Source organism: Histoplasma capsulatum (genome assembly GCF_000150115.1).
Source record: "Histoplasma capsulatum G186AR genomic scaffold supercont2.7, whole genome shotgun sequence".
Classification (NCBI taxonomy): Eukaryota; Fungi; Ascomycota; class Eurotiomycetes; order Onygenales; family Ajellomycetaceae; genus Histoplasma; species Histoplasma capsulatum.
In genome coordinates, this window is record NW_025544807.1 from 134,425 (window position 1) to 160,886 (window position 26,462).

A 26,462-nucleotide genomic window follows, 5' to 3' on the forward strand; every position below is an offset into this window, starting at 1 on the left:
ATGCGCTGTACTCATCTGTAAGACGGATATCATACTGCAATACTGTGAATAGCATTCATAAAAATTCAAATATCTATAAGTATTTCATTTTAGGCGGAAATCTGCACAGTCCCCGTGCTGTCTTCGACGTTCAATTTCTTCAAGCATTTTGATAATTTCGCCTCAACGCGGCTTGATGCATCGGTGCCACCTTGGATTATTCCTTCCTGATAAGCGTAGGGTAGGTAAGATAGATACTGGTGACGAGGTGATATCCAGCCATTGCCAATGAGGAGCCCTTTGAGTTTCCATCGTGTCAGCGATTCTCCCTTCTTATTCCGATCGAGAATTGCGCGGGCGATATAAGGAATGTATTGTCCTGCATATGATTCTCCGGCGAAATAAAGCTAAAAAAAAAAAAAAAAAAAAAGAATACATTAATAAAACTATTTGACATGCCGAAACAATGGATAATGGGGGTAGGGGAAAGACTTACATCATTTTTCTCGTAATGGGGGAACAGCTCAAACCATTTTTCTAAGAAAGTTACGAACTGCGAGGCCATCTCACCGAGCTCACTGACATAGGCCCCCGTGCTAACATAACTAAAACCTGTGCCCACCGGCTGATCTACAAATAGCAAATTGGCAAATTCGTCCCAAGAGCCATCGGTATAATTTAGCATATGATCATTCGTAACCCTGTAGGGACCAATTTCCATCAGCGCTCCGTCTTCGGAACTGCAGCCAGGTCCACCGTTCAGCCATATTACGGTTCGCGGTTTATCAGCAATGTGCTGGTTGGCAACATGCCAGAAGAAGAGGTTTGCGCTAGTTTTATGGTTTATTTCGATGTGGCTATGGATCAAAAATGTAAGTGTTAAGAATGATTGCGCAAACGCCCCCTTTATTTCAGGGATATAGCACTCACCCAGCATGCATTTGCACCTGTGGGCTATCAGGCCGGCCTGGAAGTGAATCAACAAAATAATCAGCCGCACATTTCGCGCTGACAGCGAGTGAGTTCGCCAGCGCGAGGAAGACTGTGAGCCACGTCGACCGGGCACCAAATGCCCGGTAGGCTCGAGCTTCAGAGAAACCCATGCCGGTATGGCCTCAACAAGAGGTGATCCCAAGGTGGAAATAGGTCCCACGCCGCCCTCACCTCACCGAGCGCATCAAAACCTCATGTACTGAACTTTATGGAGTCAGGAGGCTGTTCGGGAACGCCAATAGAATCGAAATAGTAGTGGAGGGCACGCTTGGGAAATTGGACAGTTGGTAATATTAGCAAACGCCGCTATCTAAATAAGCAATGTACAATTCACGAGCGGCGGGCACGGAAAAAACTAGAAGTTGAAGCAAATAGTATCTACGCCACAGGAGAGGAGAGTGATATACTCAATCTCCAGAAATGTCACATGATCACAACTCCTTCAGCTTTGAAGTGCGCTAAGCTATACTAGGAACGGGGAAGTATGACAAGTATTTTAAATTCTTATATTCTCAATCCTCTGTAAAATCATCTCCATCCATTCTGACCTAGAGAAGGTCGTCAAGTCCCTTATCCGAATCGCTTTTAATCAGCTCGATCATTCCCTATCAGCACTGTCAGTGTTTACAATCAAAGCCGGCCGCAGACGTTGAGCAACCACCCTAACGAACCTCAGGCATGATTGGCTTCCCATCTTCCCCTTTCACATAGCGAAATGGCATCTCTGTACTCTCGTGCTCATTGAGACGTAGCTCCGGGAAGTCCACGTACGGAATCTCCTCCAACGGTACTGTAAGGAGAAGGAGGAGGGGTTATGATTAGCATGCATATTCAGAACGATGAGCTTACATTCGCATTGCTCACCTCTGCTTAGAGTTACCAGCCTGGTCACTCTAACTGCGGTATCAGTCGTCATTTGTTTGGGTCCTAACCTGCGACCCGTGTAGCCTTTCTGACGTAGCTCCGAGGTGCGATCTGGAGGGTGGCGCGGAGTAAATCTTCGTTAGCCCCAGCTGTGATTTAGTTACACATTTCATTCAGGGTATACTATTTGCATTCTTCAAAAATACTCACCTCGAGGGGGGTCATCGCCTGGAAAGCAAAGGAGAAAAGAATAGAGAGAGAAAAAAATAAATTAGTTTCGTCCTTTAATTTTTTCTTGCTTTCCTCACCAAAGTGATCGATTATATGTCGGGACTGATACATATGTCATATGCTCTCAGATTCCTTCATAATATATTCCGCATCACCAGGACATCACCGTAGCTCAACCGTACCAAGTATCCCACCAAACAAGAAAACCTCAAACTCATCCCCATCCTGCGGACGCAGCTCCGCTTTCGCCGATGGATCCAATAAACATATTTTCTCTTTCCTATCTGCAAAAATTTCCTCGACCGCTCTATGCTCCACCTCTAAGCTATCCAGGGCAGCAAGCTCATCGGGAATCTTTAATGACTCTGGTACCGATGTAAGGAGAAACCTCACGCCCGCGGCGCTGGATTCTTGAGCGATGCAACCATACTCCAGAGCGGACCAGGAGCCCAATTCTGGGTCTAGATGCTCGACTACAAAGGTCGCTGTCGATGGCAGCGTTTGAGATTCGTTGCTCATAGTTTTTCGGATTTTCTCACCTTCTAGAGGAAGGGGAAAATAGGGAACAGGGAATAATAACTGGATGCTGGATCTTGAGTGTGGCAGTTTCAACCGTGTAGCGAATACCGCTGAGGGGGAAATAAATATATAGGTTTAACAGCTCGTTCTGTGATTAAATTGCCATTATCCTTCCACTTGATCTTGCTGTTTTTCCGTGCAGAAGTGCAAACTAATCCCTAGAGAAGAGCACTGAAGAGCTTGAAAAAAGCGGAATAAAGTTAACTAAGTCATGTTAGACAGCTGCTGACAACCAATGAGGGACGGGGAAGACCAACGTGGTATTTAGATAAAGAAATAAATATAATAAAATAAAAGACCACAATGTGTGTTTTCTTCGATCCTCTAGATTCGAAGTTGCCGGCGATGTGTCAGGTGACACAGGCCGAACTGGCGCAGGCCCAGACCTTGGAGGGGTCTGCATCGTCAGTTTGAGCAGTTTGAGCAGTGAGTGAGGGGGGGGGGAATTGGACTGCATCAGACGGCACGGGTGGTATATTATATTATATTGTATCCTTCTCATGTCTGAAGGGCCATGTAGTATGTATATTGTAATTGCGGTACCGATGCTGGTACTGTCAAATGACCGCCTCCGTGTTAAGTTTCGACTGGCCGTAACTAACCTACGCGGCCAGGGTTGGTCACGTATCCGGGAATCCTCCCAACTCCAACCTTCTCTTCTGCCACCGATCGATTCGAACTATTCGAACTCCGCATTTGCATTTCCTGTTCTCGTAACCTCAGGCTCGTTGACATCTTCCATCCCCCCTCGTATTCCTCGTATCCCGCGTTCTCCTCCTCGCCAGTGTCTGGGCCAGCTACGGGTAACTTTGGCGTGGCGTGTCGACAACATCCACCACCTCCTCAGCTAGACGGGGAACATCGACACAACCGTTGACACTGTTTTAGCCACCATCGTCAACTCTCGTCGTCGTTCTCCTTGTTCCACCATACATCCCATTGTTATACCTTGAATTGCGAATTCTCTGACTCTCGTTCGCCGTGGAATTATACAAGTGATACCTCTTCCCTTAGCCAATTTTAGCTCTGGGTTAGATCAACATCGTCTCCCGCAGAGGAGTGGCAGCTTGAAACAAGAACGGTTTACAGCCAAGAAGAAGCACCCAACGTCTGCTTTCTCGTTCCAAGTAAAAAAAGCACAAATAAACCTGGAAAGATGAACCCTCATCAGCAAAACAAAATTGATATCAACGTGAGCCCCACCTTGACCCTCATCTGCGCTGGCTGTATTCCAACTGACCCCGCTTCAATATGCAGTCGCTGAGCCCGGACGAGCAACGACTATTCCGGCTCTATGGCAAAATGCCTACCAAGAAGGATCTGCTGCAGAACAAGCTGAAAGTATGTCAAATACCGGTTATGCGTTTCTTCTCCTCCATGCCGTAATGCCACAACCTCAATTGCTCTTGCTCTTGCTCCTGCTCTTTATCAATGAACGTGCCTAACCAATTATCTCTCCCATTACCACCAAACCAGGAACGAAAATACTTCGACTCAGGAGACTATGCACTCAGCAAAGCCGGAAAAGCCTCAGACGTTGGCGTCACCAGCATCGGATCCCGCCATCCCCTCCCAGAAAACATTCCCCACCTGACCGCCGCCTCCCCGCCGCAGAACAGCAACATCCCCAGCCCCTTCGGCAATGGCCAACACTCCAGTCTCCAGCCTCATGGAGTCTCAAATAATAGTTTTCACACCAGCGTCAGCCGCAGTCCCATCAAAGAGAGCAGCTTCCTGAACCGCGAAACTAGCTTCGACGACGAACCGGAGCAACAGAAAACGGGGGCGGCGTCCACATCGCCGGATGCGAAGAAGGGTACAACTGTTTCTACAACTACTAAAGGACAAGAGGGGAGTGCGGAGACTAGTCCGCCACGGCATAAAGAGGGACTTCCGATACGACGATGAATTATGACAAGGAGTTCGACTTGATGAAGTCAAATGAGAGAGGAAGAGAAGGTAGTGAAGCGTGTGTCAAAATGGAGGATGGGCTCTCACGAGAAAGGGAACGGACCAATGAACAAGTAGGGGCAGGCTATCACCTATTTCTGCCGGAAGGGTAGAAGTCTACGACTCAAAGACCGCGAGCTAATTGTTTCTCTTTCAGTTGTATGGGACCCATTCAGCTTTTGGAAGTGTTATCTTCATTGTTGATTTTCTTTTGGACAGTTTGAACTCGCACCCGTCTTCGGAAGAAATTTTCAACTAAATTGCATGCACAACCTGGAATATACGCCGGATCGAAGCAAAAAAGGCATCCAATTAATCCTTCCATCCTCGTCTATTAAACTCAAAGTGCACTGCACTTTCATCATGTTGTGTTTCCAGAAGATTCCCTGACACTTCCCCGTCCTCCTTGCAACGCATCTTTCACGGTTCAACTTCCTCACAGTCACTTCACTTTATGCTCTGGCTGTCCTCTCTCCCAATTGCCTTTAAAGCAACAAATGTTTTATGTTTGTCTGTGTTTTTGCGCTTCTTTGCTCTTCTCTTGATTTTCATCATTTCCTTACTTCATCTGATTTTCATTTGCTTTTTTTCTTTCTCCCTTCAACCATTATGTCAGAAACGCACACGGACTCATTACTTTCTTCTTCGTCCTCTCTCCAACTTCCCCCGCTTTTCCCCTTTACATTTCCCCGCAGTCTCGAGTTTTTATATTGCATTTTTAATTCCCATTAACCATTGGCGTTGAACTTATCTGCGTCTATGTCTCTCTATCGATGTCATGATGTATGTAACCACACTCTCACACAAGGTGCATTTCTCGTTTCTCGTTTCTTTGCTTTTTCCTTTTTATACTTGTCTTCAAATTTTTAAATCTCAAGTCCACCTCTTTTCTCCTTTTATCCCTGCTATGTTGAAATTTCCTCGCGCGCGTATGTCTACATTGTCGAGCTGTCAACATTCATTCCTAGTTAGTTGACGGGAAAAAACTGTCTTATTTTTGCGTCGCTCCAAACCCGCACAATGTTGATTTTTCTTTTTCTTTTTTTTTCTTTTTTTCATTTTTCCCTTTTCTTTAATCATCTTCCAACTGTCGATTGCGTCACTCCAACAAACCCCTCAGATTGATCGTTTTCTATCGTCTTTTTTTGCTTCAGAATCGCGAGAATTACGAGAATTGCGAGAATAGCTTAAGACAAGAGAGGTAACAATGAAAATGGAATATTTCGTTAAGAGAAAAAAAAAAAAAAAAAAAAAGCCAAATATTCAACGATCAAATCAAAACTCACCTTACATACCTCCTCTCTAGATAGGTACATACATAAGCTAGGTTGGGAAGGTCAAGCTCCGTTTCGTCACGACCAGCCGACCAGCGAAGCCGATTCTCTGTCAACTTGATTGACCTTGTTCTCTTTTCTTTTTCTTTCTTTTCTTTTCTTTTCTTTTCTTTCTTTTTTTTTTTCCAGAAGTCAATGACGTTAATGCATCGAAATTAGGGTCCCCCGTCCATCTAATCGACCTACCTATCTATGTATCCCTCCTGGTCGAGTTTCGTTGTTATATGGGGTGGGGAGTGGAGAATGAGAACGAAGGGGATGAATCAGTAGTGTGTGTGGGGCCTGAGGGAATGGAACCGGAGCTCATATGCCCATACGCAAATAAATCGTAGAAGAAGAAGAAGAAGAAGAAGAAGAAGAGATTGGAAACGCCCCCTCGTGCTTTGGATGATGATATCAAAAGTAAAACTAACGGAAACCCCCTCATTTCTTTGGTCGTAGACTCTCACTATTATTATTTTTTGAGATGCAGGGGAGAGAGAAGGATTTACTACCCCCTAGTTATTATCTATCCGTCTTTTTGTTTTCTATTTTACATCTTCTTTTCTTCTTTTGCAAAACGTCTGTTGTGTTGAAAAACAGGACTTCCCATATCTTCCTGTCGGTCCTTCATATTTTGCACACACCTGCGTTTCCAACTTTGCCTTTTACTTAAGAGTAAATGGGAACAGTTAACTAACCCGAGTGATTATGTTCTCTTTTTGCTCAAATATATGTAAGTAAGTATATATGTTTGTATGTATGTATGTACATGTCCATGTGCGGTACATTCGGAAATCTGAAAATATAATGACGCCCAAAAGAGCAAACAAACAAGCAAACAGACAAACAAACAAACAAAAAAAAGATGTTGTTAGCTTAGAGACAAACAGCAGCGTTCTCATCATCTCATCTCTCCGATCTGGCTGGATGGCTGGCTGTTCATCTATCTGCCATGCCGGCCCTCATGAATGATAATTCACCCTCGATTGAATCTGATTTATATCCGATTCTAAAAAAAAAAAAAAAAAAAAAAAAAAAAAAAATCACATGTGCTCTGCTCTCTGCTCTCTGCTCCCTTTCGCAACCAAACTCTGTGTGCACTGCCACTCTCCTCTCTTGCCTGTTATATACATTACATTATATATATATATGAAAATCCATATCTTGCTAGAGTATAGCCATGGGAAGTGGTAAGCGATAATGATAGAGATATATCGAATGAGACATTGAAAAAAAAAAAAAAAATGGACACAAAAATGGACACAAAAATGGGGCAACGAGATAGAAATGTGTGAGATGACAAGTAAAAATAAAAGGAAAAGTTTGAAGTAAAACGGGCCACGTGAGTACATAATATAATAGACTTATGGGATGTGCATAAACAAGAGAAAAGGAAAAGATCATAGAGCCAAGCGAGGGAATGTGGAGAGGAAAAAATCCCGCGCAACTTCTTCATTGGCCCCTTTTCTCCTTTACCGTGGCCTCGCCGGTGTCCACCACTCCTCTTTGGGTGGGGTTCTTTTTCTTTATCTTTTTTTTGGGAGGTTGGATTTTGGTAGCCGCTAGTAGCTTGTCTTTAAAAGCCTCCTGTAGAGAGGGATTGCAGGTAGGCAGATCATGGTCTGGGGTTGTAGAGGTGCTAGTCACGGTGTGGCATGGCGGGTATGGTTAAGGGACGTGAGTGTAGATGGAACAGAGAGCGGTAGGCGGATGGGTGGATGTGCAGTGGATGGACGGGGTAAGATAACGTGGGTTCAGTACATTTATTGGAAGAGTAAGCTTGAGACTTAGCCGTATCCGTGTCTCTGCGGATAACTAAAGCGAAGACACCGTTTCGTCTCCCTCTTTCTCCTCACGCTTTCACTTGTTCCTTCTCTGATACTGGACGACTGGACGACCTGAGGGCGATGATGCAGATGAGGGCCGGGTAGGGTTGGGTAAGGTAAAAGGGAGCAAGCGGAAGGAGCAATTGGGGGAGACATTGTGGAGTCAAAATCAATAGATTGTTTGATGTATCGTTGCGTGGGAGGATTAGGTAAAGATGTTATAGTAAAGCGATGAAAAATGGGAGAGATAGTGAGGACGGAAATAGATGACCGGAGGGCGAAGAAATGAGTGTCAGCGTGATAGATGATGGGTTGCGTGGGTAGGTTGATTAGATGGACCTGAAACCGTAAAATAAAACCTTCATGGACAATCTGCAAAAGGAAGGTGATTTTTTAATTCCAACGGCGGCAAATCTACCGTGACAGGCTTTTCTTTGTATGCAGTTATTTTGTGTATGGTGGCATAGCTCGTAGTAGAATAAGCGCAAGTGAAGGTATGAGAGCCTCTCGCGGCAGAAACACAACCGAATTCATTCCTCGAAATGCGTCTCCTCATCACACGTGTAGTTGACTTGGGACTTCCTTTCCTCGAGGTTAAAATTTTGTGGTAGCCCAATTCATCCTTATATCATAGACTTGCATCTCCTTTCTGAACATGATACCACAGGCAAAATCGCCTTTGTTAGCACTCACCCCCCCTTCAATGCTGCCAAAGGAGGTCGTGAGCAAAGCAACAAAAAAGAAAATCTAAGGCGATGCCCAGATCTTCCTCTAATCGCTTTCGCAAGCATGAGGACGAAATAAAACGGTGGAAAGGGAGCCTTTCAATCCGTTTTCCAGTGTCCCGCAAGTCCAGAGTCAATATCATCATGTTTCCCTATCCATAGCTCGACCGCGTACAATGCCATGGTACAACCAAGATTGATCCATCTCCAGAAATTCCCGGCCCCATCGCCGCGGTTGCTCCACCATTCACCATTCCCATTCCCCCCCATTGCTTGGGAGGTGGATGCAAAGTGCTGCATCAACAGACTTGTATACACGGCAATGAGGATGGAAGGGGAAAACCAACTCAGAAGGCCTAGGAATTGGCCAGCGACATCCGAATCCTCCAGGGAGGCCTCCTGGGAAAGGGCGCGGGCTCCGGCCTCGCGAACAGCTGGGATGATTCTTGTGGATGCGTAGAAGACGAATAGTCGATAGGTGAGGGAAATCAGGACCGACGGCGTTACGGCACTGAAGGCCGCGCTTACGACGTTGAAGGCTGCATGGATGATGGAAGGAAGTGTGGAGAGAGCGTGCATGAGAGTGGTATAGGAAGCCATGATGATAGGAGGTAGAGGAGGGAATTCGGCTGTTTGGGAGGCGGATGCGGAGAGAGGCTCGGTGGCGGACGTGGAGGATGAGGACTTATAGTCCGTGAAGATCTGGTAGATACACAAGACGACGTAGGCGAAGAGCAGTGAGCTCTCCACCGGGTTTCCTCGTCCACTGCCAATACCCCAGGCGCAAAGGAACACAGCACAGGTAATGGAGACGCCGATCAGGGCTGAATCGACGTTGCTGATTTCGGGGAACTGTAAGACGCGCCAGAGAAAGTAAACGGAACTTGAGATTACGGATGCGGACAGGACTAGAAGGCCAATCTTCACGACACGGAAGAAGTCAGCATTATAATAACGTAACGCTATATGGATTAAAAAGGAGACCAGAATACACATACCATCCAACTATCGCTTCTCCCGCCTCGATTGACCAACCACCTCGTGATCTGTCCAGCGGCCTGGATGACAAGCAAACTGCAAAACCCCTCCGCCAGTTGGAAAAACGGAGTTGACCAGCTCAACAGCGTATCCCACCCACCCACAGTAGCATTCTCTACAAGGCCATTTGCCCCAAACAACCATCGAACAATCGAAGTATTTTGCGCCCTCTTCCCGCCAAAGGTGCGCTCAACCCATCCAACCCGGATACCGCCGGTGGAGCTACCACCACTATCGTTCGCATCGACGGAGAAGCGGTTCAACGACCAAATGAGTAAAGCCGGAACAATAAGCCATTGTGTAGACCTGAGAATGAGGATCACGGAGTTTCGGGTCCACGAGCGATCCGGGGTGGTGAGTCTGAGCAGGGAGAAGAAGAAATAGAAGGCAGCCAGGCACAGGGAGAAACCTAGGCCACAGGTCCTGCCACCAACATCGAAGGCAAGAGGAATCGAGAGGACGATGGACGTGAGGAAGACGGCCGACGAGAAGATTCGGAAGATCCACATCGACGGGGACGGCTGGCGCAAAGAGGCGCTGCGATATGGGTTTGGGTCGAGAGATAGATATGGGTTAAAGCAGCACAGGAAGTGCGAGCTTTTGCGGGCGTCTTCGAGGGAGGGGTTTTCTTCAAGGGTTAGTCCTCGTGTCCTGTTCCAGATATGTTGCACGGCCCGGTTTGTTGGCCGGATGGAAGGCAGGCTGCAGGAGGGAGCTATGAAGCACGAGGGTGAAGAGCGGTGGGCGGTGTGTGGAGTGAGGGTGTGCTGCGGGGAGCTCACGAGGAGCTGGAGCACGCGAGGATTAGCTGTTGAAGCAAGGGATAGGACAAGCACGGGGGGGCAATATCTCTCAGGAGGGCGTGAAGCACGTAGAACAAGGGCAAAAGGGGGAGGGCAAAGGTGAAAAACGAAGATGGGGATGGAGAGGGAGGCCGAGAGGAAAAGTTGCGAGGCGTGGAGTGGGTTGGTCGAAAACGCGCAAACCCAATAGGAAGCCGAAAGTATAAAGTCGAAAACCAAATCCAGCAGATAACCTATATAGTTAAATACTACTGCTAGTACATTCCGCAAGTGGTAATGGTGAAATGTACTCTGCAAGCCAACAATTGTATCCAAGTTGGAGCAATGGATGTTTTTCTGTCGGAATGAACGAATGAATATTTATTCCCGGCGTCTTTGGCTTGTGATCACGGTGGAAATCGGCTGGGAATGAACGGGAATGAACAGGCTAGACACAGACGGCACTGACCTGTGCGTATCAACTACGAGTACCGGTTCAGAGGAATAGAGCTTTTCTCTATAATAAATATATCAAGCAAGCATAAATAAATAGTGGCTAGAACGCTTTACGTGATGTGATGTAAATATCCTAGCTGGGGGAGACGTTCAATACCATGTCGACGGGAAAGAATCGAGATCAATCGAGATCAATCCTGATCAATCCTTCAGCCCACATCCGCATTCTCTATATCGTCATCTGGTTCCTCTGCTCTTGCGGACATCGGGACCACAAAAGAACCCATCAAATGCCCAAATAAATACATTCCTTGATTCTGGTCACTACAAGGTGCTGCTTACGAGCAGTGAACGCTGGCCAGTTTTGTCTCGAATCGTTATATCCTATCCTTGAGAGGACGATGGGCGCGAGGCAGAGTAAATCAAAGTATCGAATGGCACGGCGGATTTAGCAGTTTACAGATGTCTTTTGAGCCTATTGTACTACTAGCAGTAGTATTCATTATTTACTCCTCCTCTGGAGTGATATTGCCGTTGCTCACGGGAGGAAAGTAAAACATCGCGCAGGAGAACATATCCCATCCATAATATCTCAAGAGCGGGGAGCAAGTCAACGCGATGGATGGTGGATGGGACCCATAAGGCGATTTATATGGTGATCTTATTATCTTGTTCCCTATCTGATACGGGTCGACTGCGAGCGAAGATATCGTTCAAGTCAAACTGAGCGAGGATGTAGCAACCAACTGCCCACTGTGTCAGAGGGATCATCCCTCAAATTGCGTACACCCATCTTCGAATGTCACTTGGTGATATGCAGATGCAATCGGTAGATTTCTTGAGAGTGTTCACCAGATTGAGTTCTGCTGTCCTATCTAGAGCCACGGAGCCCTAAGCCCTAAGCTGGCCCAATCCGGCCAAACTCCCCTCCATCGAGAATAGCAAAAAGCTGTATCCATCCCAGACAACAATAACCATCATCCCGGCCTCTGTCGTATGCTCCGTCTATGTTCCTTACTCAGAATGGCCGAAGATACCGCTGCAAAGAGGCTCAAGACCTCCCCTCCCACAATTGGGACTCACAAGTAATGTCCAACGACTCGAGCTCGGCCCTAACCCCCAAGCATATAACTAACCCTCCGTTACAGTGGCCACTTCCATGCCGATGAAGCTCTAGCAGTCTACCTTCTCCGTCTCCTACCCACATACACCTCCTCCCCCCTCGTCCGCACTCGCGACCCATCCCTCCTCGCCACCTGCCACACCGTCGTCGACGTCGGCGGCGAATACGACCCTTCCCGCAACCGCTACGACCACCACCAACGAACATTCACAGCCACGTTCCCCCAGCATTCCACAAAGCTCTCCTCCGCCGGCCTTATCTACCTCCACTTTGGCAAAGCCATCATCGCCCAACACACCTCCCTCCCGCCCGACCACCCGGACGTAGCCACCTTGTACGAAAAGCTCTACTCAGATTTCATCGAAGCGCTGGACGCAAACGACAACGGCATCTCCGTCTACGACAACGCCGCTCTCAATGCGGCCGGGGTACGGAAGCGTTTCCGCGACAGCGGCATCAGCCTCGGCGCCCTCGTGGGTGACCTAAATCATCCAGACCCAACCGCCACGGGACCGCAGGACGAAGACGCGCTATTCGAGAACGCTAGTACATTCATTGGCGACGCATTCCTGCGCAAGCTGCGCGTTGCGAGTGCTTCGTGGCTCCCTGCGCGCGCGACGGTGAGCGAGGCGTACAAGGCGCGGTTTGACACGCATGCGTCGGGGCGAATATTAGTGTTGCCCAAGGCGGGGATCCCGTGGAAAGAACATCTGTTCGTGCTGGAGGAGGAGGAGGCGGCGGCGGCGGCGGCGGGGGCAGAAGCGGAGGCTGGCAAGATCGGTGGTGCGCATGTGGATAGGAGACAGGTGTATTACGTGCTGTATCCTGAGTCGACAGCGCCGGAGGCTAAGTGGCGGGTGCAGTGTGTACCCGTTACAGATACAAGTTTTGAGTCGAGGAGGCCGTTACCGGAGGCGTGGTGTGGGATCAGGGATGAGGATCTGGATAAATTGTTGGCGAGCGAGGAGACGAGTGTGGTGGTGCCTCCAGGTGCGGTCTTCGTGCATGCGACTGGGTTTATCGGGGGGCATGCAACGAGGGAGGGGGCGTTTGCGATGGCGGTCAGGAGTTTAGGGTAGAGTTCCCAGGCGTGAGTACGTGTTTGCGTTAGGATCTTTCCTTTTGCTATTTATTGCCGATACGGAGAATCATATAGGTCTTGGGCAGCCCGTGGTGGGTAAAATGGCATTTCTCAAATCTTGCTCTCGGAGTTAAACGCGGAAAGGGATGTCTGTTATGTTTGAAACTGCTGCAATAATACAAATTTTCTCTCATGGGCCGGAATAAGATATCATAGACTTCTTAGTATTTCTCTCCCGAGTTGTTACGCCCAAGACCATAGATAACCATCCCGAATGCGACCCCTTTGGAGACGCTTTGTACAAGAACGAACTAACACATCAATTCCCTTCCGCTACACAACAACGGTAGGCATACCGCCAGGTCCGACAAAAAGCAGGAGCCGATATGTCGGGTGACATGTCTCGCTTCAGGCTCAAGGACCAGAATAAGGCAGAGCAGTCCAGGAGATCCTCCCCTGTGCTCTTTGTACGCCTGCGGCATCCTAGCCTCCGTTTTTCAGGCCTATCCCGATGTACGCATGCAGAAGCCAATTTTCGCTGGCATCGGAACCGATTTCATATACCGAGGTGCCACCTCCGCTAACGGCTTTTCCCTTCAGACATACAGAAAAAGGAGCAGCAATCTAGATTCTAAACCCCAGCTACACCTTCAATCCTTAACCTGCTGCATCCTCGCCGGCAACGTCCCGAAATCTTCAATGTTATCTCCGTCGGCAGGGCGATTTCCTTCCCGAGCATTCTTGTTGTCAACGGATGAGCCGTCGAAGGCATCCTGCTCGCCCAGTATCCTCTCAATCAATTTAACCTTCACTATCGCTTTTTTCAGCCGATTGTCAAAGCCCTCGACGGCGTCTTCCGAGTTTTCCAAGGAGAGGCTCAGCGGGTCGACGAGAGAGAGGAGGCTGGCGATGTGCTTCTCGAGGCGGGAGTTGCGGGGTAGTGGGGCCAAGGCGGGCAATTGGGAGATGCGTGCGTTTGTGATGCCGGAATCGGGGATATCTACTTCCTTATTTTCCTGACCAGGGCCCTGTGCTTCGCTGGAGAAGGAAAAGATTCTGCTGATGGTGTTTGGTGGAGGAGATGTTGCCGACGAAGTTGCTGGCGGTTGTAGGAGGAGACCATGGTTTCCCGGCAATCTTTTGGTCCAGACGATAGCTTTGCCGTATATCCTGCCTATTTCCTGGAACTTCTCGAAGCCTTTCTCCACGGCGAATACGCTGCCCTCACTGTAGCCAGACCGTATCCCGTCCGTGGCTCCCAGCTCGTAGCCCTCTTTGTAGAACCGCTCCTCCAGGTCCAGGAGGCTGTCGAGCAGGTCATGATCCATAGCCCAAGTTATATAGGAGGGAGCAATGGCAAGACAGCAGTTATGTGTATACGTTAGACTCGTCACACAGGCGTCTCGAAACCGTAGGAGGCGTGGGCTTGCTGTGGCTAAACGGAAGGGCGTAGATGTAAGTGAACGCAGCTGCGGATTGTGCCCAAAGTTGGCGAGGGCAAAATATTTACCCCGCCAAACCTCCCCCTTCAACAATCACAACCACCACCAAATCCATACGCCATGTCGACGGAACAAAAGATCCTCCCCAAGAAGGGCCAGAGGAATATCCTCATCACCAGTGCCCTGCCCTATGTAAATAACGTCCCTCACCTTGGCAACATTGTCGGCTCTGTCCTCAGCGCTGATGTGTTTGCAAGTTATGTGCCCCTCCCGCACCCATTTCCCGCAAGTTCTACATTACAACAAAAGGAGACTAATAGCCCTGCAGATACCAGAAAGCATGCGGAAGGCCTACGTTATACATTTGCGGCACCGATGAGTACGGCACCGCAACGGAAACCAAAGCGCTGGAGGAAGGGGTGACACCCGAGGAACTTTGCGCAAAGTACAACAAAATCCACCAGGAGGTCTACGAGTGGTTTGAGATTGGTTTCGATATCTTCGGACGCACGCCAACGGCTCAGCACACGGAAATTTCCCAGGCGATCTTCAAGCGGCTGTATGACAATGGATTTCTAGAGGAAAAAACCGCCGAACAGCCATTCTGCGAGAAACATGACTCATTTCTTGCGGACCGCTACGTCGAGGGTGAATGCCCACGCTGCGGCTACGATGACGCGAGGGGGGATCAATGCGATAAATGCGGACACTTGCTGGATCCCTTTGATCTGAAAAACCCCCGCTGCAAGCTTGATGGAGCAACTCCCGTCCGGCGGAATACCAAACATATCCATCTTTTGCTGGATAAGCTGCAGCCAGAAATTGAAGCATGGGTTCATCCCGCCATCGAAAAGGGAGATTGGCCCAAGAACAGCCGTGTTATTACCGAGTCATGGCTAAAGGAGGGTCTGAAAGATCGTGGTATCACCAGAGATCTGAAATGGGGTGTCCCTGTCCCTCTTGACGGGTATGAGAAGAAGGTCCTCTACGTCTGGTTCGAGGCGTGCATCGGATACCCTTCCATCACCGCAAACTACACCCCGGACTGGGAGCTCTGGTGGCGGGACCCGGACAATGTCCAACTTTATCAATTCCTGGGCAAGGACAACGTTCCATTCCACAGCGTCATCTTCCCAGGCACCCAGATTGGAACAAGGGACAAATGGACCAAGCTCCACCACCTCAGCACAACCGAATACTTAAACTACGAGAACGGCAAATTCAGCAAGTCCCGCGGAATCGGCGTCTTCGGCAACAACGCAAAGGAAACCGGCGTCCCCGCAGACGTATGGCGCTACTACCTGCTAAAGAACCGACCCGAAACCGGCGACACGCAATTCGAATGGCGCTCGTTCGTTGACGCAAACAACGGCGAACTCCTCGCAAAGCTCGGCAACTTGGTCAACCGCATGGTGAAGCTGATCGCAAGTCCGAAGGCGTACAGCTCCACCGTCCCCGATTTCACCGTCCCCGAGCCCTTCAAACCCGTTTTGGGGGAGATCACCACCTTGCTGCGCCAGTACATCACCGAGATGGAAGGCGTGCATCTACGCGCCGGCGTCGCGACAGCCATGCGCATCGTCGAGGTTGGCAACGGCCTCATCCAGTCCAACAAGCTCGACAACTCGCTGATAGCCAGCGAGCCCGAGCGCGCCGCCTCCGTCGTCGGCATCGTCATCAACCTCATCCACCTCATCTCCAGCATCTTCAGCCCGTACCTGCCTGCCACGTCGGCGTCGATCCTCGAACAGCTCAACGTGCCCTTCGCGAACATCCCCTCGCTCGACGAGCTCAAGGACGGAGGGTGGAAACCGGCCCTGATCAAGCCGGGCCATCAGATTGGTAAGGCGAAGTATCTGTTTTCGCAAATCGATCCGAAGAAGGCGGATGAGTGGCGGGAGATGTTTGGCGGCTCGCAGGCGGAGAGGCTGAAGAAGGAACAGGATGCCGCGAAGGCGTTGGCGAAGAAGGCGGCGACCAAGGCGAAGAAAAAGGAGAAGAAGAATAAGAGTAAGGGGGACGGTACGATGGATGGTGGTAGTGGTAATAATAATAATAATGAGGCGGTAGAGAAGCTGGCGGATGGGGTTGCGCAGACTACGATATCCAGCTCTTGAGGACTTGAGATAAATAAAAAAAAAACAAGATATATGTTGTTTCCTTTTTCTTTGCTGTTTTTCAGATCGTAGAGGTAGGTAGGTGTTTTGTCAAATGTGTTTTATTCAGTCGATTTTGGTTTTTTTTTTTTTTTTTTTGTTATTTCGGAGCTCTTCGGTTCTGATTCATGGAACCTCTTCTTTTTGCAGCCTTTGTTTTTTCTCCCGCTAAGAACTCGTAGGTTGAATATCTGATCTTTGGAGAGCAAGGGAAGAGGAGTGATACCGTTCATGAGACGATGATGATATGTAGTGCAAAAGATCTACAAAGAGTTAAAACATGATAAATAAAACATTCTTTGTTTTCAATGTGAATCGTGCGGAAAATAACAAGAGGAACAAAGAGCCAGAGCCAAAGAAAACACACATATCTCTCTCTCTATCCATCATCATCACAACACCGCAATGGTTTCGAGACAGAGAATGAAAGAAAAGAAGCAAAGAGAAGAAACACAAGATGCAAATGTGTGAAACGACAACATGCTCGTAAATGACTGGAGGGTATCAATTCAATCATTTCTCTTCGCTCTTTGCTCCCTCTCTCCCTCTCTCCCTCTCTCCCTCGTAGATATTTTCATTCTTCGTAGATATACGGAAGCAGAGGAGGAGGAGGAGGAGGAGGAGGAGGAGGAGGAGGGGGAAGGGGGAGAAAAAGCCCCTAAACTCATCCTTGGTCCCATCCTAGCATTACTATTACACAAGGGGAACGGGGAAGATTAACAAAAGAGTACCTCTTCTCGCTCCCCCTGGAAGAGCACAAAGGGTCTACTGGGAATGGAATTGTAGTCCGGTGTCCCCAGATGTTGTTGCCCACGCCCATACTAAGGCGCTACTTATTGTCCATCAGGTATATTTTCAAAAGGGTTTAATTGTATTTTTTTTTTTTTAATATTTTAATATTTTTTTATTAGTTATTTTTTTAATTTTTTTTTTTTTTTAATGAAAATGTAGAACTAAAACTATCATCATCTCGTCCGTCTTGCGCCGGGCCGGGGTCTCACCTCCTCCTGCACGATGGGGTGCATCATAACCTTATTCGGCGTCTGCGGCGTGTTATTGGTATAGCCTTTGCTCCAATCATAACTCACCGCATACGCGAAGATATTGCCCGTTTTGTTAAAGGCGGAGCTCGAAATCGTGCCGCCGACACTCGGATAGCCCTTCAGGCGATGCTTGGCATCCTTATCCCAGAAGTGAAACGTGCCATCACTGCCCGCCGTGCTGAAGGTGCCGTGCACGGGGTGGAAGGCAATCGAGTTGACAGCATACACGTTGCTGACGTCGCGGTTGTTGGGCGGGTTTTCGCGGTGGCACTTGAAGCTGAAGTTGGAGCTGGCGTCCTTGTCCTCGACGTACTGGATGGCGCAGCGGCCCTCGATGGAGCCGACGGCGAAGCCCGTGGCGTCCGTGAAGCAGCTGACGACGCGCGTCTGGTATTTCAGCGGCGACTGCATGGTCTTGTAGAACTTGGTGGGCTGGTCGAGGTTGACGATGTTGATGTAGCGGTCCGCGGTGCCGATGACGAGGAGCTTGTTCTTTACGTCCATGGTGTACACGCGCTCCTGGCACTCGAGCGTGCCGATCGGCGTGGCCTGCCGCAGGTCCCAGAACTTCACGGTCTTGTCCCATGAGCCTGTTACCAGGAGGGATTGGGCGGTGTTGCCTGGGTTTTGTATCATTGCGCAGCATCTTATGGGGGCGTCGTGGGCGGCGACTTGGACGGGGGTGGTGGCATTTGCTTGAAGGTCGAGCATGCGGGCAGCTTTGTCGACGCCGGCGCCAACGACCTTGGTGCCGTCCTAGACGATAAAATATTCAGAGGTCTGCCTAAGTATATAGAGATATATGTGCGTAAAGAGGTGGGGGAAAGGAAAGGAAGGTGGCTCTCTACTTACAGGAGCCCAGCAGCAGCTCAAGACGGGTGCCTCATGTTCAAACAGCGCCTTTCCTTCGCTCTGACCTTGCTCGTTGATTTCGTATATGCGGACTTTTTTGTCCCAAGACGCCACGGCAAGATGATCGCTCACTGACGAGAAGGCAAGATGGGAGATGCTATCTTCGGGGGGGGAAGTGAGGGCGACATCTTTCGAGAGATCGCCAGCTGTGTTGGAAGCGGCCGTGTTGGTTGTTGTAGAGCCGAAAAGAGCCATGGTGTGCAGGGACTTCTGGCAGTTCCGGCGCCAGGTCTGCAGGTTCTGTTAAGGCTACCTCAGCAGGCTGAAAGTAGGTAGCTCTCTTGAAAGGGTATCAACGAACGGGGTTTGTCGAGGAAGATGGAAGTGAGTGTTTCATTTCCTCGACAGCTTTTTTTGACGGTGAGGTCAAGCTCCGAAGATGCGCGACGCTGCAAACAGGACAAACATGTCTCCCAGCTTCATACCTCTACAACCAAAAATCCCCTTAACGAGGAGTTCTTTTCCCCTCATCAATATAAACGGGATTCTCACTGCCTACCAATCTAGTTGCCATTCATCCATTGACCGTCGATGTATACCTTGATACACGCAGAATGGGGAGGGGGGTAGTATCCCTCAAAACTCACATATACACACAAAGATGCAGATAGTGAAATATATATATAGAGAGAGAGAGAGAGAGCGCCCAGCCCATCCACTGCGTAAAACCAGAGCAATATTAAAATAGAATAAAAAGATCTCCGCCCGGGATCTCATTATCCACTCTTTCTACCCCATTAAGTTCTGTCCCCTCTCTGTCTGGGTCACTAGTAACGATTACCCATGACCATCACCGTGAATGAACGCAGCAAGCGTTCTGTTTCAATTTTGAATACCAGCATGAAATTGCTCTCGTTGCAGGAGGAATTGAATGATGCATTGCCATTTTCACGCGGAGAGAAATGGTCCCCGACAGTTTTGAATCTAGTATCAATAAACACCATCATCATCACTGTTCATCCGTGTCCAGTATATCCTCTCCTCCCATTAAAGCGGCCATGCCCACTAAACCAAAACCGATGGACCCACGAGTGCAGGTGGACCTCGCCCCATCCAGAATTCGCGGGGTGCTGGCTTTAGCGCCAAGCGGGCCAGCCAGAGGAGATACTAGTGCTAGTTAGTTAGTATAACAGAAGACTGCTGGAGTCGGTTGCATCCCGGCATCGACAATGGCAGCATGTGTTGAGTGAGGGATGGGGGATGGGTTGTGCTGGACATACTCATACAGTGCCTCTGCCAGGCACGAACATACACCGGGACCACCCTCCTCGAGCACCTCTCTCCCCAGCGACAGCTGCAGCGTACTCGTATAGTGCACGATGCACTGTACATAGTATGTGCTTGATCTCTCAACCACGCACGGATCCAAGGATGGCCTGCTCCAGACCGGATTATTAATAAGTGCTAGGCCCCTGCGGACCTGGGGTAACTGACTTCCGGCCACGGCCATGCCTTGGTACTTGGGTGCTACGTCACCGCCGTAGCAACCCGCCGGTCACCCCGGAGTCACCCCAGATGTGCCAGCCAAACCTAACCACTCCCCCTTTCCCCGCTTCCAACGGGTGACTGTGAGCGTGACCACCTGACTCAGCCCGTCCTCCTTCCTCTCTCCTCTTCTCTTGTCTTGTCCTCCTCTATCTTTCTCTCTCTCACTCTCTCACTCTCACACACTCACATACACTCTCTCTCACCTGCAGTTCCCCCCGTCTCCTCACCATCTCTCGCCTGTCCCGTGCCTGTCCCGTGCCTCCCTCATCTGACTGTCACCTGCTCTCACAGTAAGTCCGTTTCGTTTCATGTACATACGATCACACACACACACAACAGTCTCTTATCTACTTCTCCCCTGTACCATACCTGGTATACCTCCGTCCTACCCACCTGCTTGTCTCCCCTCACTTCCCCTTGATCTAACCGTTGGCGGCTCCTCCCACAAGATCCTATCGCCAGCACCACCTGACCCCTCAATCAATCAATCAATCAATCAATCATGGCCGACGAACTCTCCAAGGTCGACTCTGCCGTAGCTGGCCTCTCGATATCCCCAAAGGACGACAAGGACCTCAAGAAGGACAAGAAGGATAAGGCCCACAAGCGGACTACCTCGTCTTCGGAAGGTGTCAGGAACATCAATGACCTGGGTATGTATAACATGTAATAGCAATGCAATTATAGAATGTAAGCTGATACTCTGTTCAGAAAAGGAAGGCATCGAACTAGCCATTGCCCCTGAGACACAGAAGCTCAACTGGTAAGTATATATATATATATATATATATATATATATACATCATATCATGTGTATTTGGCAAATATCTATACATGTAGATATATATATGCTCAGTTTCCCCCCTCCCACAGGAAACTCAACACCTCCCCCACATCCCTCGACGAGAAAGATGTTCTCAAGAAATTCCTCACCACCCCGCCCGTCAAGCGGATAGACCTGCATTTCCCCCTGGGCCTCGAAGTCACCGCCAGAAACCTCAAGGGCGTCACCATCAAGGACGCGCTAGACGCTATCCACAAGCAGTTCAAGAAGAAGGTATATTCTCGTCGTCGTTTTAGCCCATTAGTGATACATACATACTAGTACATATATATCTGGGGATAGCTAACCTTTCCCGTAACATCCATAACAGGCCGATGACGAACTCGACAACCCCATCCTCGCTGGCTTCGAGTGGGATAAAGAGGAATCATGGACCCGCCTCATCGTCCACCAGAAGAAACAGGGCGCGGCCGTCAGCTCCAAAAAGTCCAAGAAGAAAGGCGGCGACGATGAATGAGCGAATGGACGAACGGACAAGTCAATTTTCAAAGTGAAATAGAAGTAAAAATTTCTTTCTTTCTTTTATTTTTTACTTCCTTTTCCTTGATCTGTAACGGACCTGCTTTGCTGCTCTATTATCTATTTACTTATTCTCCCCTCACAAACACCAACAGGAGCTGTCACATCTTAACATCATTATCATTGTACCCCTCTCTCTCTCTCTCTCTCTCTCTGCTCCAATATGCCGTATCGTCTTGACATGCGTTGTTTGTCAGGCATGCATGCATGCCATGGGTTTAGTTAGTTAGTTATTTGCTAGTTTGCTAAATACATTACATACATGGCAAGTCATCATATTATTATTTTAACCTCCATCGATCAACTGTGTGGTATTATTGTTGGAGTTTAAAAAAAAAAAATTGTTATGTTATGTTATGTTATGTTCACCACAGTGTTAAAGAAAATAATCAAATACCCATTTGTCCCAAGTCCCAGATTGGGAATAAATATTCAATATTGAATATCAGATGGCAGCAGACCTTGCTCTAGCTCTTGCTCCTGCTCCTGAAGAAGAAGAAGAAGAAGAAGAAGAAGAAAGATGGGTAAAAATGGAATGGAGGAGTTGTTGGAGTCAGGGGAGATTCGAGAAGAGTTGAGTACAACATCTAAACATAACATCTATCCGAAGAGTAGGGGAGTAGGGGAAGCGGGAAAGGAAGGGAAAGGATTTAAATATCAAAGACGAAAAAAAAAAAAAAAAAAAAAAACCAGGATGAAGTCCAGTCCAGTGCTAGGTAGTTAGTTATGTTATATGTACACACACATTCAGACGTTATCATTATTCATGACATTGCCTTTTATCCCCCACAGCCAACCATAAAGAAATCGGAAGAAAATGAATGAATGAGAAAACGAAATACCAAACATATACAACCCACTCCTCTCTCATCCTTCGCTATTTCTCACCTAACTCCACCACTCCCACTCCCACTCCCACTCCCACTCCCATTCCCGTTCCCATCCGCACTGGCATTCCCAAGCAACACAGCCACAATCTCATCCAAAACCGTAAAAACCAAGTGCGCATTGAGCCTCTGATTATTCGTCGTCGCAAACACCCTCCTCGCCGCCGCTTGCGCATTCGCCCTCCCAACCACATTGGCCGCAAGATCCGGCACAAGCGTCGCAAGCATAACGCTCGCCTCCGTCCTGCTCTTCATCTTCTCCGCCAAACTCCGCGGTTTCAGGTCGCGAAACCGACGACCCTCGCCATCAGCAGTAACGGGCCACAACGTGTCCTTCGCCAGGTGGATATAACGCAGCAACGACGAGTCCTCCACGAGCGAGCGGGCGAACTCGCGCACTTTGCGCTCCACCGTGCCGCCGAGGAGCTGGTGGAGGACGATGACGACGGCGCGCCCGCGCAGCCAGTTGTTACCCTTGTTCAGCTCGAAGATCTCGAGAAATATGTCGCAGATGGGCTTTACGAAGGGCTCTAGTTCGCGGTATTCAAAGGTGTTGAGTTCGGCTTCGGCTTCGGCGGTAGTGAGGGAGTCTTCCGGGCTAATGAGCCGGTGGTCAGGCGGGGGGTTGTTGGTAGTCGCGAGCTGGTTTGTGGCGGCGGAGATGAGGTTTTGGCCTGCTGTGGAGAGTTGGTCAAGGACGGTGATGTTTCCAAGGAAATCGTCCATGCCGTCGGCAACGGAGTTGTAGATGCGGGTAACGAGGTCTTTGTTTTCTTCGAGCCGTTGATGTTCGAGATCATGGTCGTTTGATTCTTCAGAGGAGATTATGGCGCGTTGGGATAGGAAAGCACGTAAATCGCGGCTTCGACATACGTCAGGGAGGAGGAGGAGCTGCCGGAGATAGGCTTCGAGCGCAAGACGGCGTTTGTGAAGGAAATCCCTTTGGAGTTTCATTACCATACGTCGACGAGGGAATTCTAGGTTGCGGACGGACGGATATCGCATTCGTAGACGTTGGTGGAGTTCGTGGAATTCGCTGTAACGGCGAGGAATTGCCCAAGAGGCAGCAGGCATCTGGTCTCCAGAATTCCTCTGTACTTCGATAAGATCTGAAATTGGTAAGTATTTCACTGTAAATTCTTTAGTTAGAGGGTGAAACCAAATGTTACATACATAATGCATATTCCCGCCCATCCTCCTCTTTCCCAACCATGATGGATTTGATTTGGACAGTGGAACGCCCGTAGAGGCTATTATCACTTTCTTGAATGATATATTGCTGTCTTTGCATCTCCTTCCGGCGAATTTCACGATGAAGACTCGACTTGGATTTCCCTAATATACGCAGCTCCGCGGTATTATTAGTCAATTCCGCTTTTCTGGTGAGCGTGTCAACGACGGCCTCTTGGGCAATGAGTTTTTCTATATCGGATGTCAACGCAGATATAGCTTCTGCCAGACCAAGATCGCCAGGCGCCGCTTCATGTATCTCCTCCGCCGGATCTTTTTCATCCTCAGGTGTTTCTGGGTCCGCGTATTCATCCTCGATAAACTTCTCCTCGTCCGAGAAGAGATCGTTGTCGGTAAATACACCAATCCTAGATGAGGTATTAACAAGGCCCAGCGACGCGATACTTGGTTTCACCTTCTCCCCTACTGGACCATTGTCATGTTGTGGAAACTCTAATGAACTCCTTGATGAATCTTGTTCCCTACTTGAATGTAAAATCGAGCTTTTCGTTTCTTCTAGTTTCGAATCATTTGGTTGATTGGTAATGATATCATTCAAAGCGGCCTCCATACTCTCTATTACATGACGGGAGTGGCCGTCCCCTCCATCCCCATTTTGAGAATCCTTTCCGGTACTCTGTATAGACGCTGCTAGGTGATCGGTTTCCAGATCATCGTCATCAAATAGCCGAGCTCGATCCGAGTCTAGTGATCGCCGAAGAAAGTGCAAGTCACCTAGGTGTTTAGGCTGGTTCCATAAATCGGTTGTAGAAACAGCCGTTCGTAAAAGCTCGTTTGGTTTTGCGTTTGTTTGGGGGGAAGATACGCGACCCGTAAGGGGGGGAAGAGGACGTCTTTCAGAGCCTTCAGAGTATGTTGACCGGCTCACAGACGGTCGCCCAGGCTGGGAAGTGGAAGCGGAGGCGGAAGCAGCTTCATCAGAAGCTAAGTATTTATAGTATAGATCCGACTTCTTAAAGCCAGGATAATATTTATTCTGCATCTCAAGTAAAACAGATGTCTGGGTAGTGAGGATGACTGTTCGTGCTTTGCGATATTGTTCCGGGGAAGCTCGCTTTCCAGCGCTGATGAACTCTTTCACCGCCTGTCTAGATTCAGCAGGAACCCGCAATTCAGGCTTCGACAAATGCTGCTCGCTGATCAGCACGACATCGTTCCTATCGGCGGTTGTCCATGTTACAGCGTTGGAAGGGGTGTCATCACCAAAGTCATCTTCAAGAGGGTTTCGGAACCCATCAACGACGACCCAAAACTGGACAAGGGACATGAGATTCAGGCGATCCATATACTCCATAAAGTATGAAAGGCCAGCTGCATTGTGCATAACATCCACCAATGATACTTCATGAGGCTTTGAAATGTAGCTATAGCGAAGATCAACAGGATTTACAGGCGCATTATTTGGCTGGCCGGTGGGCACTGAAAGCTTCGCAACCTTCTGATCCAAAACCCGTTTCCCCGTTTCCAGGCGACGGAGATAGACCTGGTCTTGGCCTTCAACCATGCTCTCCCGTTTGAGTTGGCTGGCAATTTGGCTTCTGAATCTCCTCGCATCTGACAGGATGTTACATCGGCGAATAACTCGGACAAACCGCTCGAAGTCTCTTTCGCTATCGCCCGCCCTTAGCCTGGGGAACGCTTGGCTGTGTTTAGACTTCGGAGCAGGTGAAGCATGTTGGTCGAGAGCTTCACGTAGTCTCCGTACTGTTTTGCGGTCTTGTAGTGCAGTGCGCGCATAGGCTTCCATCAGTTGGTTCCAAGTATCAGGGTCGGAAAGCAGCAATAACAATGGATATAGAACAGCACAGGTGACAATCTCTCGTATCAAGATAGATACCGCCCGGCTGCTCAGTAAACCCTCTGGCAACAGTTTCGGGAGCAGTGAAACAACCAACTTGCGGAGGTGCTCTTGCTGAACCTGTTTTGGGTCCGTGAACGAGGATACAGATATTGCAGGGTGTAGATTTCCATTTCTATACCTACTCGCGATTGCAATCTCCAGCTCTTCCGATTCGGTTACAGTGCGTGACAGGTTTCTGCCTCGAACTGCCCTCTCAGCTGTGTCAAAATCTCTAAAATGGTTCGTCAAAATTGGTACAAACCGGGACACCAGGATTTCCACCAAGTCTTCTCTGAACAGCCTGTCCCTTAAATTTCCAAGTGCAGCCCTTATCCCACGATCGACTTCATTGATAAATCTTGGGCTGCCGCTTATTTCCCGGTACCATGATGAAACAAACTCGCCCAGGGCAAGGTCAAGGAGCTCACCAAGCGCTTCGGAAACGAGGAATGACTGAGGGTATAGGGGTTCGGGACGATAATCCACGCTCTTCTCGTATATCCTGACATCATGTTCCCATTTATCGGGGGACAGGAAGGCGATCGAACTGCCAGCTAAACTGACTGGGTTTGCTCCCCACTCATTTCCACTTCGTACGGTTAAAAGAATGACGGCACCCAGGCAAAGGACAGAGGTGGTGATACCAGCAAAAAAAACGTATCCGATGTAACGAAGCACGGGGAACCAGCGCACGGCAAAACCCCACGCAATGAAGCCGCCCAAGCAGGCAATGAGAAGGTCACGGCGACGTAGGGCCATTCTCCCCAGCACAAGTTGGCCCCATGCTGTCAAGTTGACAACTTCATGAAAGCAAATAATGCAGCGGGGGCATTCCTCGCTTGTTTATCCCTATGGTTTTGGATCTTCTGTCTTAGACTGCCGGGTGGGCGTTTGGGTTCGCAGCGGACTTCGGCAGCAGCTAACAGCGCGCTAGTCACTTGATAGTGCGACGAGTTCTCAGCTAGTTTTGAGTGGATGGCGGTCAGCACACGGGAAGGTTAGGGCATTCTCATGTAGCATAATTAAATAGAAGGTAGCCCAGCCAGCAGAGAGAGCTAAGGGCCAAAGACCTACATGCCGTAGTGGACGTTGGGGAGTTGAAGCTGGATGGGAACAACTAGACGCTGCTTAGGTAAG

The 26,462-nt window shown here is 49.0% G+C and overlaps 12 protein-coding genes across 12 annotated transcripts; 5 read left to right on the forward strand and 7 right to left on the reverse strand.

Moving 5' to 3' along the window:
- Positions 1-89: 89 nt before the first annotated feature.
- On the reverse strand, positions 90-1,322 carry HCBG_05331 (pheromone processing carboxypeptidase KexA; the record flags this gene model as incomplete). The annotated part of the gene is made up of 3 exons (XM_045432380.1): positions 90-386; positions 476-836; positions 910-1,322. 3 exons carry the CDS (start codon positions 1,080-1,082, stop codon positions 90-92), a joined length of 831 nt encoding a protein of 276 aa, XP_045286496.1.
- A 198-nt stretch (positions 1,323-1,520) lies between these two features.
- On the reverse strand, positions 1,521-2,586 carry HCBG_05332 (DUF431 domain-containing protein; the record flags this gene model as incomplete). The annotated part of the gene is made up of 5 exons (XM_045432381.1): positions 1,521-1,577; positions 1,644-1,762; positions 1,837-1,947; positions 2,047-2,064; positions 2,250-2,586. 5 exons carry the CDS (start codon positions 2,584-2,586, stop codon positions 1,521-1,523), a joined length of 642 nt encoding a protein of 213 aa, XP_045286497.1.
- A 560-nt stretch (positions 2,587-3,146) lies between these two features.
- HCBG_05333 (uncharacterized protein) lies at positions 3,147-3,523 on the forward strand (the record flags this gene model as incomplete). The annotated part of the gene is made up of 2 exons (XM_045432382.1): positions 3,147-3,165; positions 3,261-3,523. 2 exons carry the CDS (start codon positions 3,147-3,149, stop codon positions 3,521-3,523), a joined length of 282 nt encoding a protein of 93 aa, XP_045286498.1.
- A 279-nt stretch (positions 3,524-3,802) lies between these two features.
- On the forward strand, positions 3,803-4,554 carry HCBG_05334 (uncharacterized protein; the record flags this gene model as incomplete). The annotated part of the gene is made up of 3 exons (XM_045432383.1): positions 3,803-3,838; positions 3,904-3,987; positions 4,123-4,554. 3 exons carry the CDS (start codon positions 3,803-3,805, stop codon positions 4,552-4,554), a joined length of 552 nt encoding a protein of 183 aa, XP_045286499.1.
- A 4,008-nt stretch (positions 4,555-8,562) lies between these two features.
- Positions 8,563-11,005, reverse strand: HCBG_05335 (ER membrane protein; the record flags this gene model as incomplete). Its single annotated transcript, XM_045432384.1, has 4 exons — positions 8,563-9,384; positions 9,462-10,537; positions 10,753-10,765; positions 10,958-11,005. The coding sequence occupies 4 exons, from the start codon at positions 11,003-11,005 to the stop codon at positions 8,563-8,565; spliced, it is 1,959 nt and encodes a 652-aa protein (XP_045286500.1).
- Positions 11,006-11,762: 757 nt separating this feature from the next.
- HCBG_05336 (MYG1 protein) lies at positions 11,763-13,135 on the forward strand (the record flags this gene model as incomplete). The annotated part of the gene is made up of 2 exons (XM_045432385.1): positions 11,763-11,824; positions 11,888-13,135. The coding sequence occupies 2 exons, from the start codon at positions 11,763-11,765 to the stop codon at positions 12,939-12,941; spliced, it is 1,116 nt and encodes a 371-aa protein (XP_045286501.1).
- A 458-nt stretch (positions 13,136-13,593) lies between these two features.
- On the reverse strand, positions 13,594-14,271 carry HCBG_05337 (ribosome biosynthesis protein LTO1; the record flags this gene model as incomplete). Its single annotated transcript, XM_045432386.1, has 1 exon — positions 13,594-14,271. The coding sequence occupies one exon, from the start codon at positions 14,269-14,271 to the stop codon at positions 13,594-13,596; it is 678 nt and encodes a 225-aa protein (XP_045286502.1).
- Positions 14,272-14,505: 234 nt separating this feature from the next.
- Positions 14,506-16,614, forward strand: HCBG_05338 (methionyl-tRNA synthetase; the record flags this gene model as incomplete). Its single annotated transcript, XM_045432387.1, has 2 exons — positions 14,506-14,633; positions 14,714-16,614. The coding sequence occupies 2 exons, from the start codon at positions 14,506-14,508 to the stop codon at positions 16,500-16,502; spliced, it is 1,917 nt and encodes a 638-aa protein (XP_045286503.1).
- Positions 16,615-17,428: 814 nt separating this feature from the next.
- On the reverse strand, positions 17,429-18,783 carry HCBG_05339 (Poly(A)+ RNA export protein; the record flags this gene model as incomplete). The annotated part of the gene is made up of 2 exons (XM_045432388.1): positions 17,429-18,340; positions 18,437-18,783. 2 exons carry the CDS (start codon positions 18,689-18,691, stop codon positions 17,507-17,509), a joined length of 1,089 nt encoding a protein of 362 aa, XP_045286504.1.
- Positions 18,784-19,501: 718 nt separating this feature from the next.
- On the reverse strand, positions 19,502-19,946 carry HCBG_05340 (uncharacterized protein; the record flags this gene model as incomplete). Its single annotated transcript, XM_045432389.1, has 2 exons — positions 19,502-19,603; positions 19,749-19,946. The coding sequence occupies 2 exons, from the start codon at positions 19,944-19,946 to the stop codon at positions 19,502-19,504; spliced, it is 300 nt and encodes a 99-aa protein (XP_045286505.1).
- A 540-nt stretch (positions 19,947-20,486) lies between these two features.
- Positions 20,487-21,630, forward strand: HCBG_05341 (uncharacterized protein; the record flags this gene model as incomplete). Its single annotated transcript, XM_045432390.1, has 4 exons — positions 20,487-20,637; positions 20,696-20,747; positions 20,858-21,041; positions 21,139-21,630. The coding sequence occupies 4 exons, from the start codon at positions 20,487-20,489 to the stop codon at positions 21,283-21,285; spliced, it is 534 nt and encodes a 177-aa protein (XP_045286506.1).
- A 417-nt stretch (positions 21,631-22,047) lies between these two features.
- Positions 22,048-26,084, reverse strand: HCBG_05342 (uncharacterized protein; the record flags this gene model as incomplete). The annotated part of the gene is made up of 2 exons (XM_045432391.1): positions 22,048-23,343; positions 23,408-26,084. The coding sequence occupies 2 exons, from the start codon at positions 26,082-26,084 to the stop codon at positions 22,232-22,234; spliced, it is 3,789 nt and encodes a 1,262-aa protein (XP_045286507.1).
- Between the last annotated feature and the right edge of the window lie 378 nt (positions 26,085-26,462).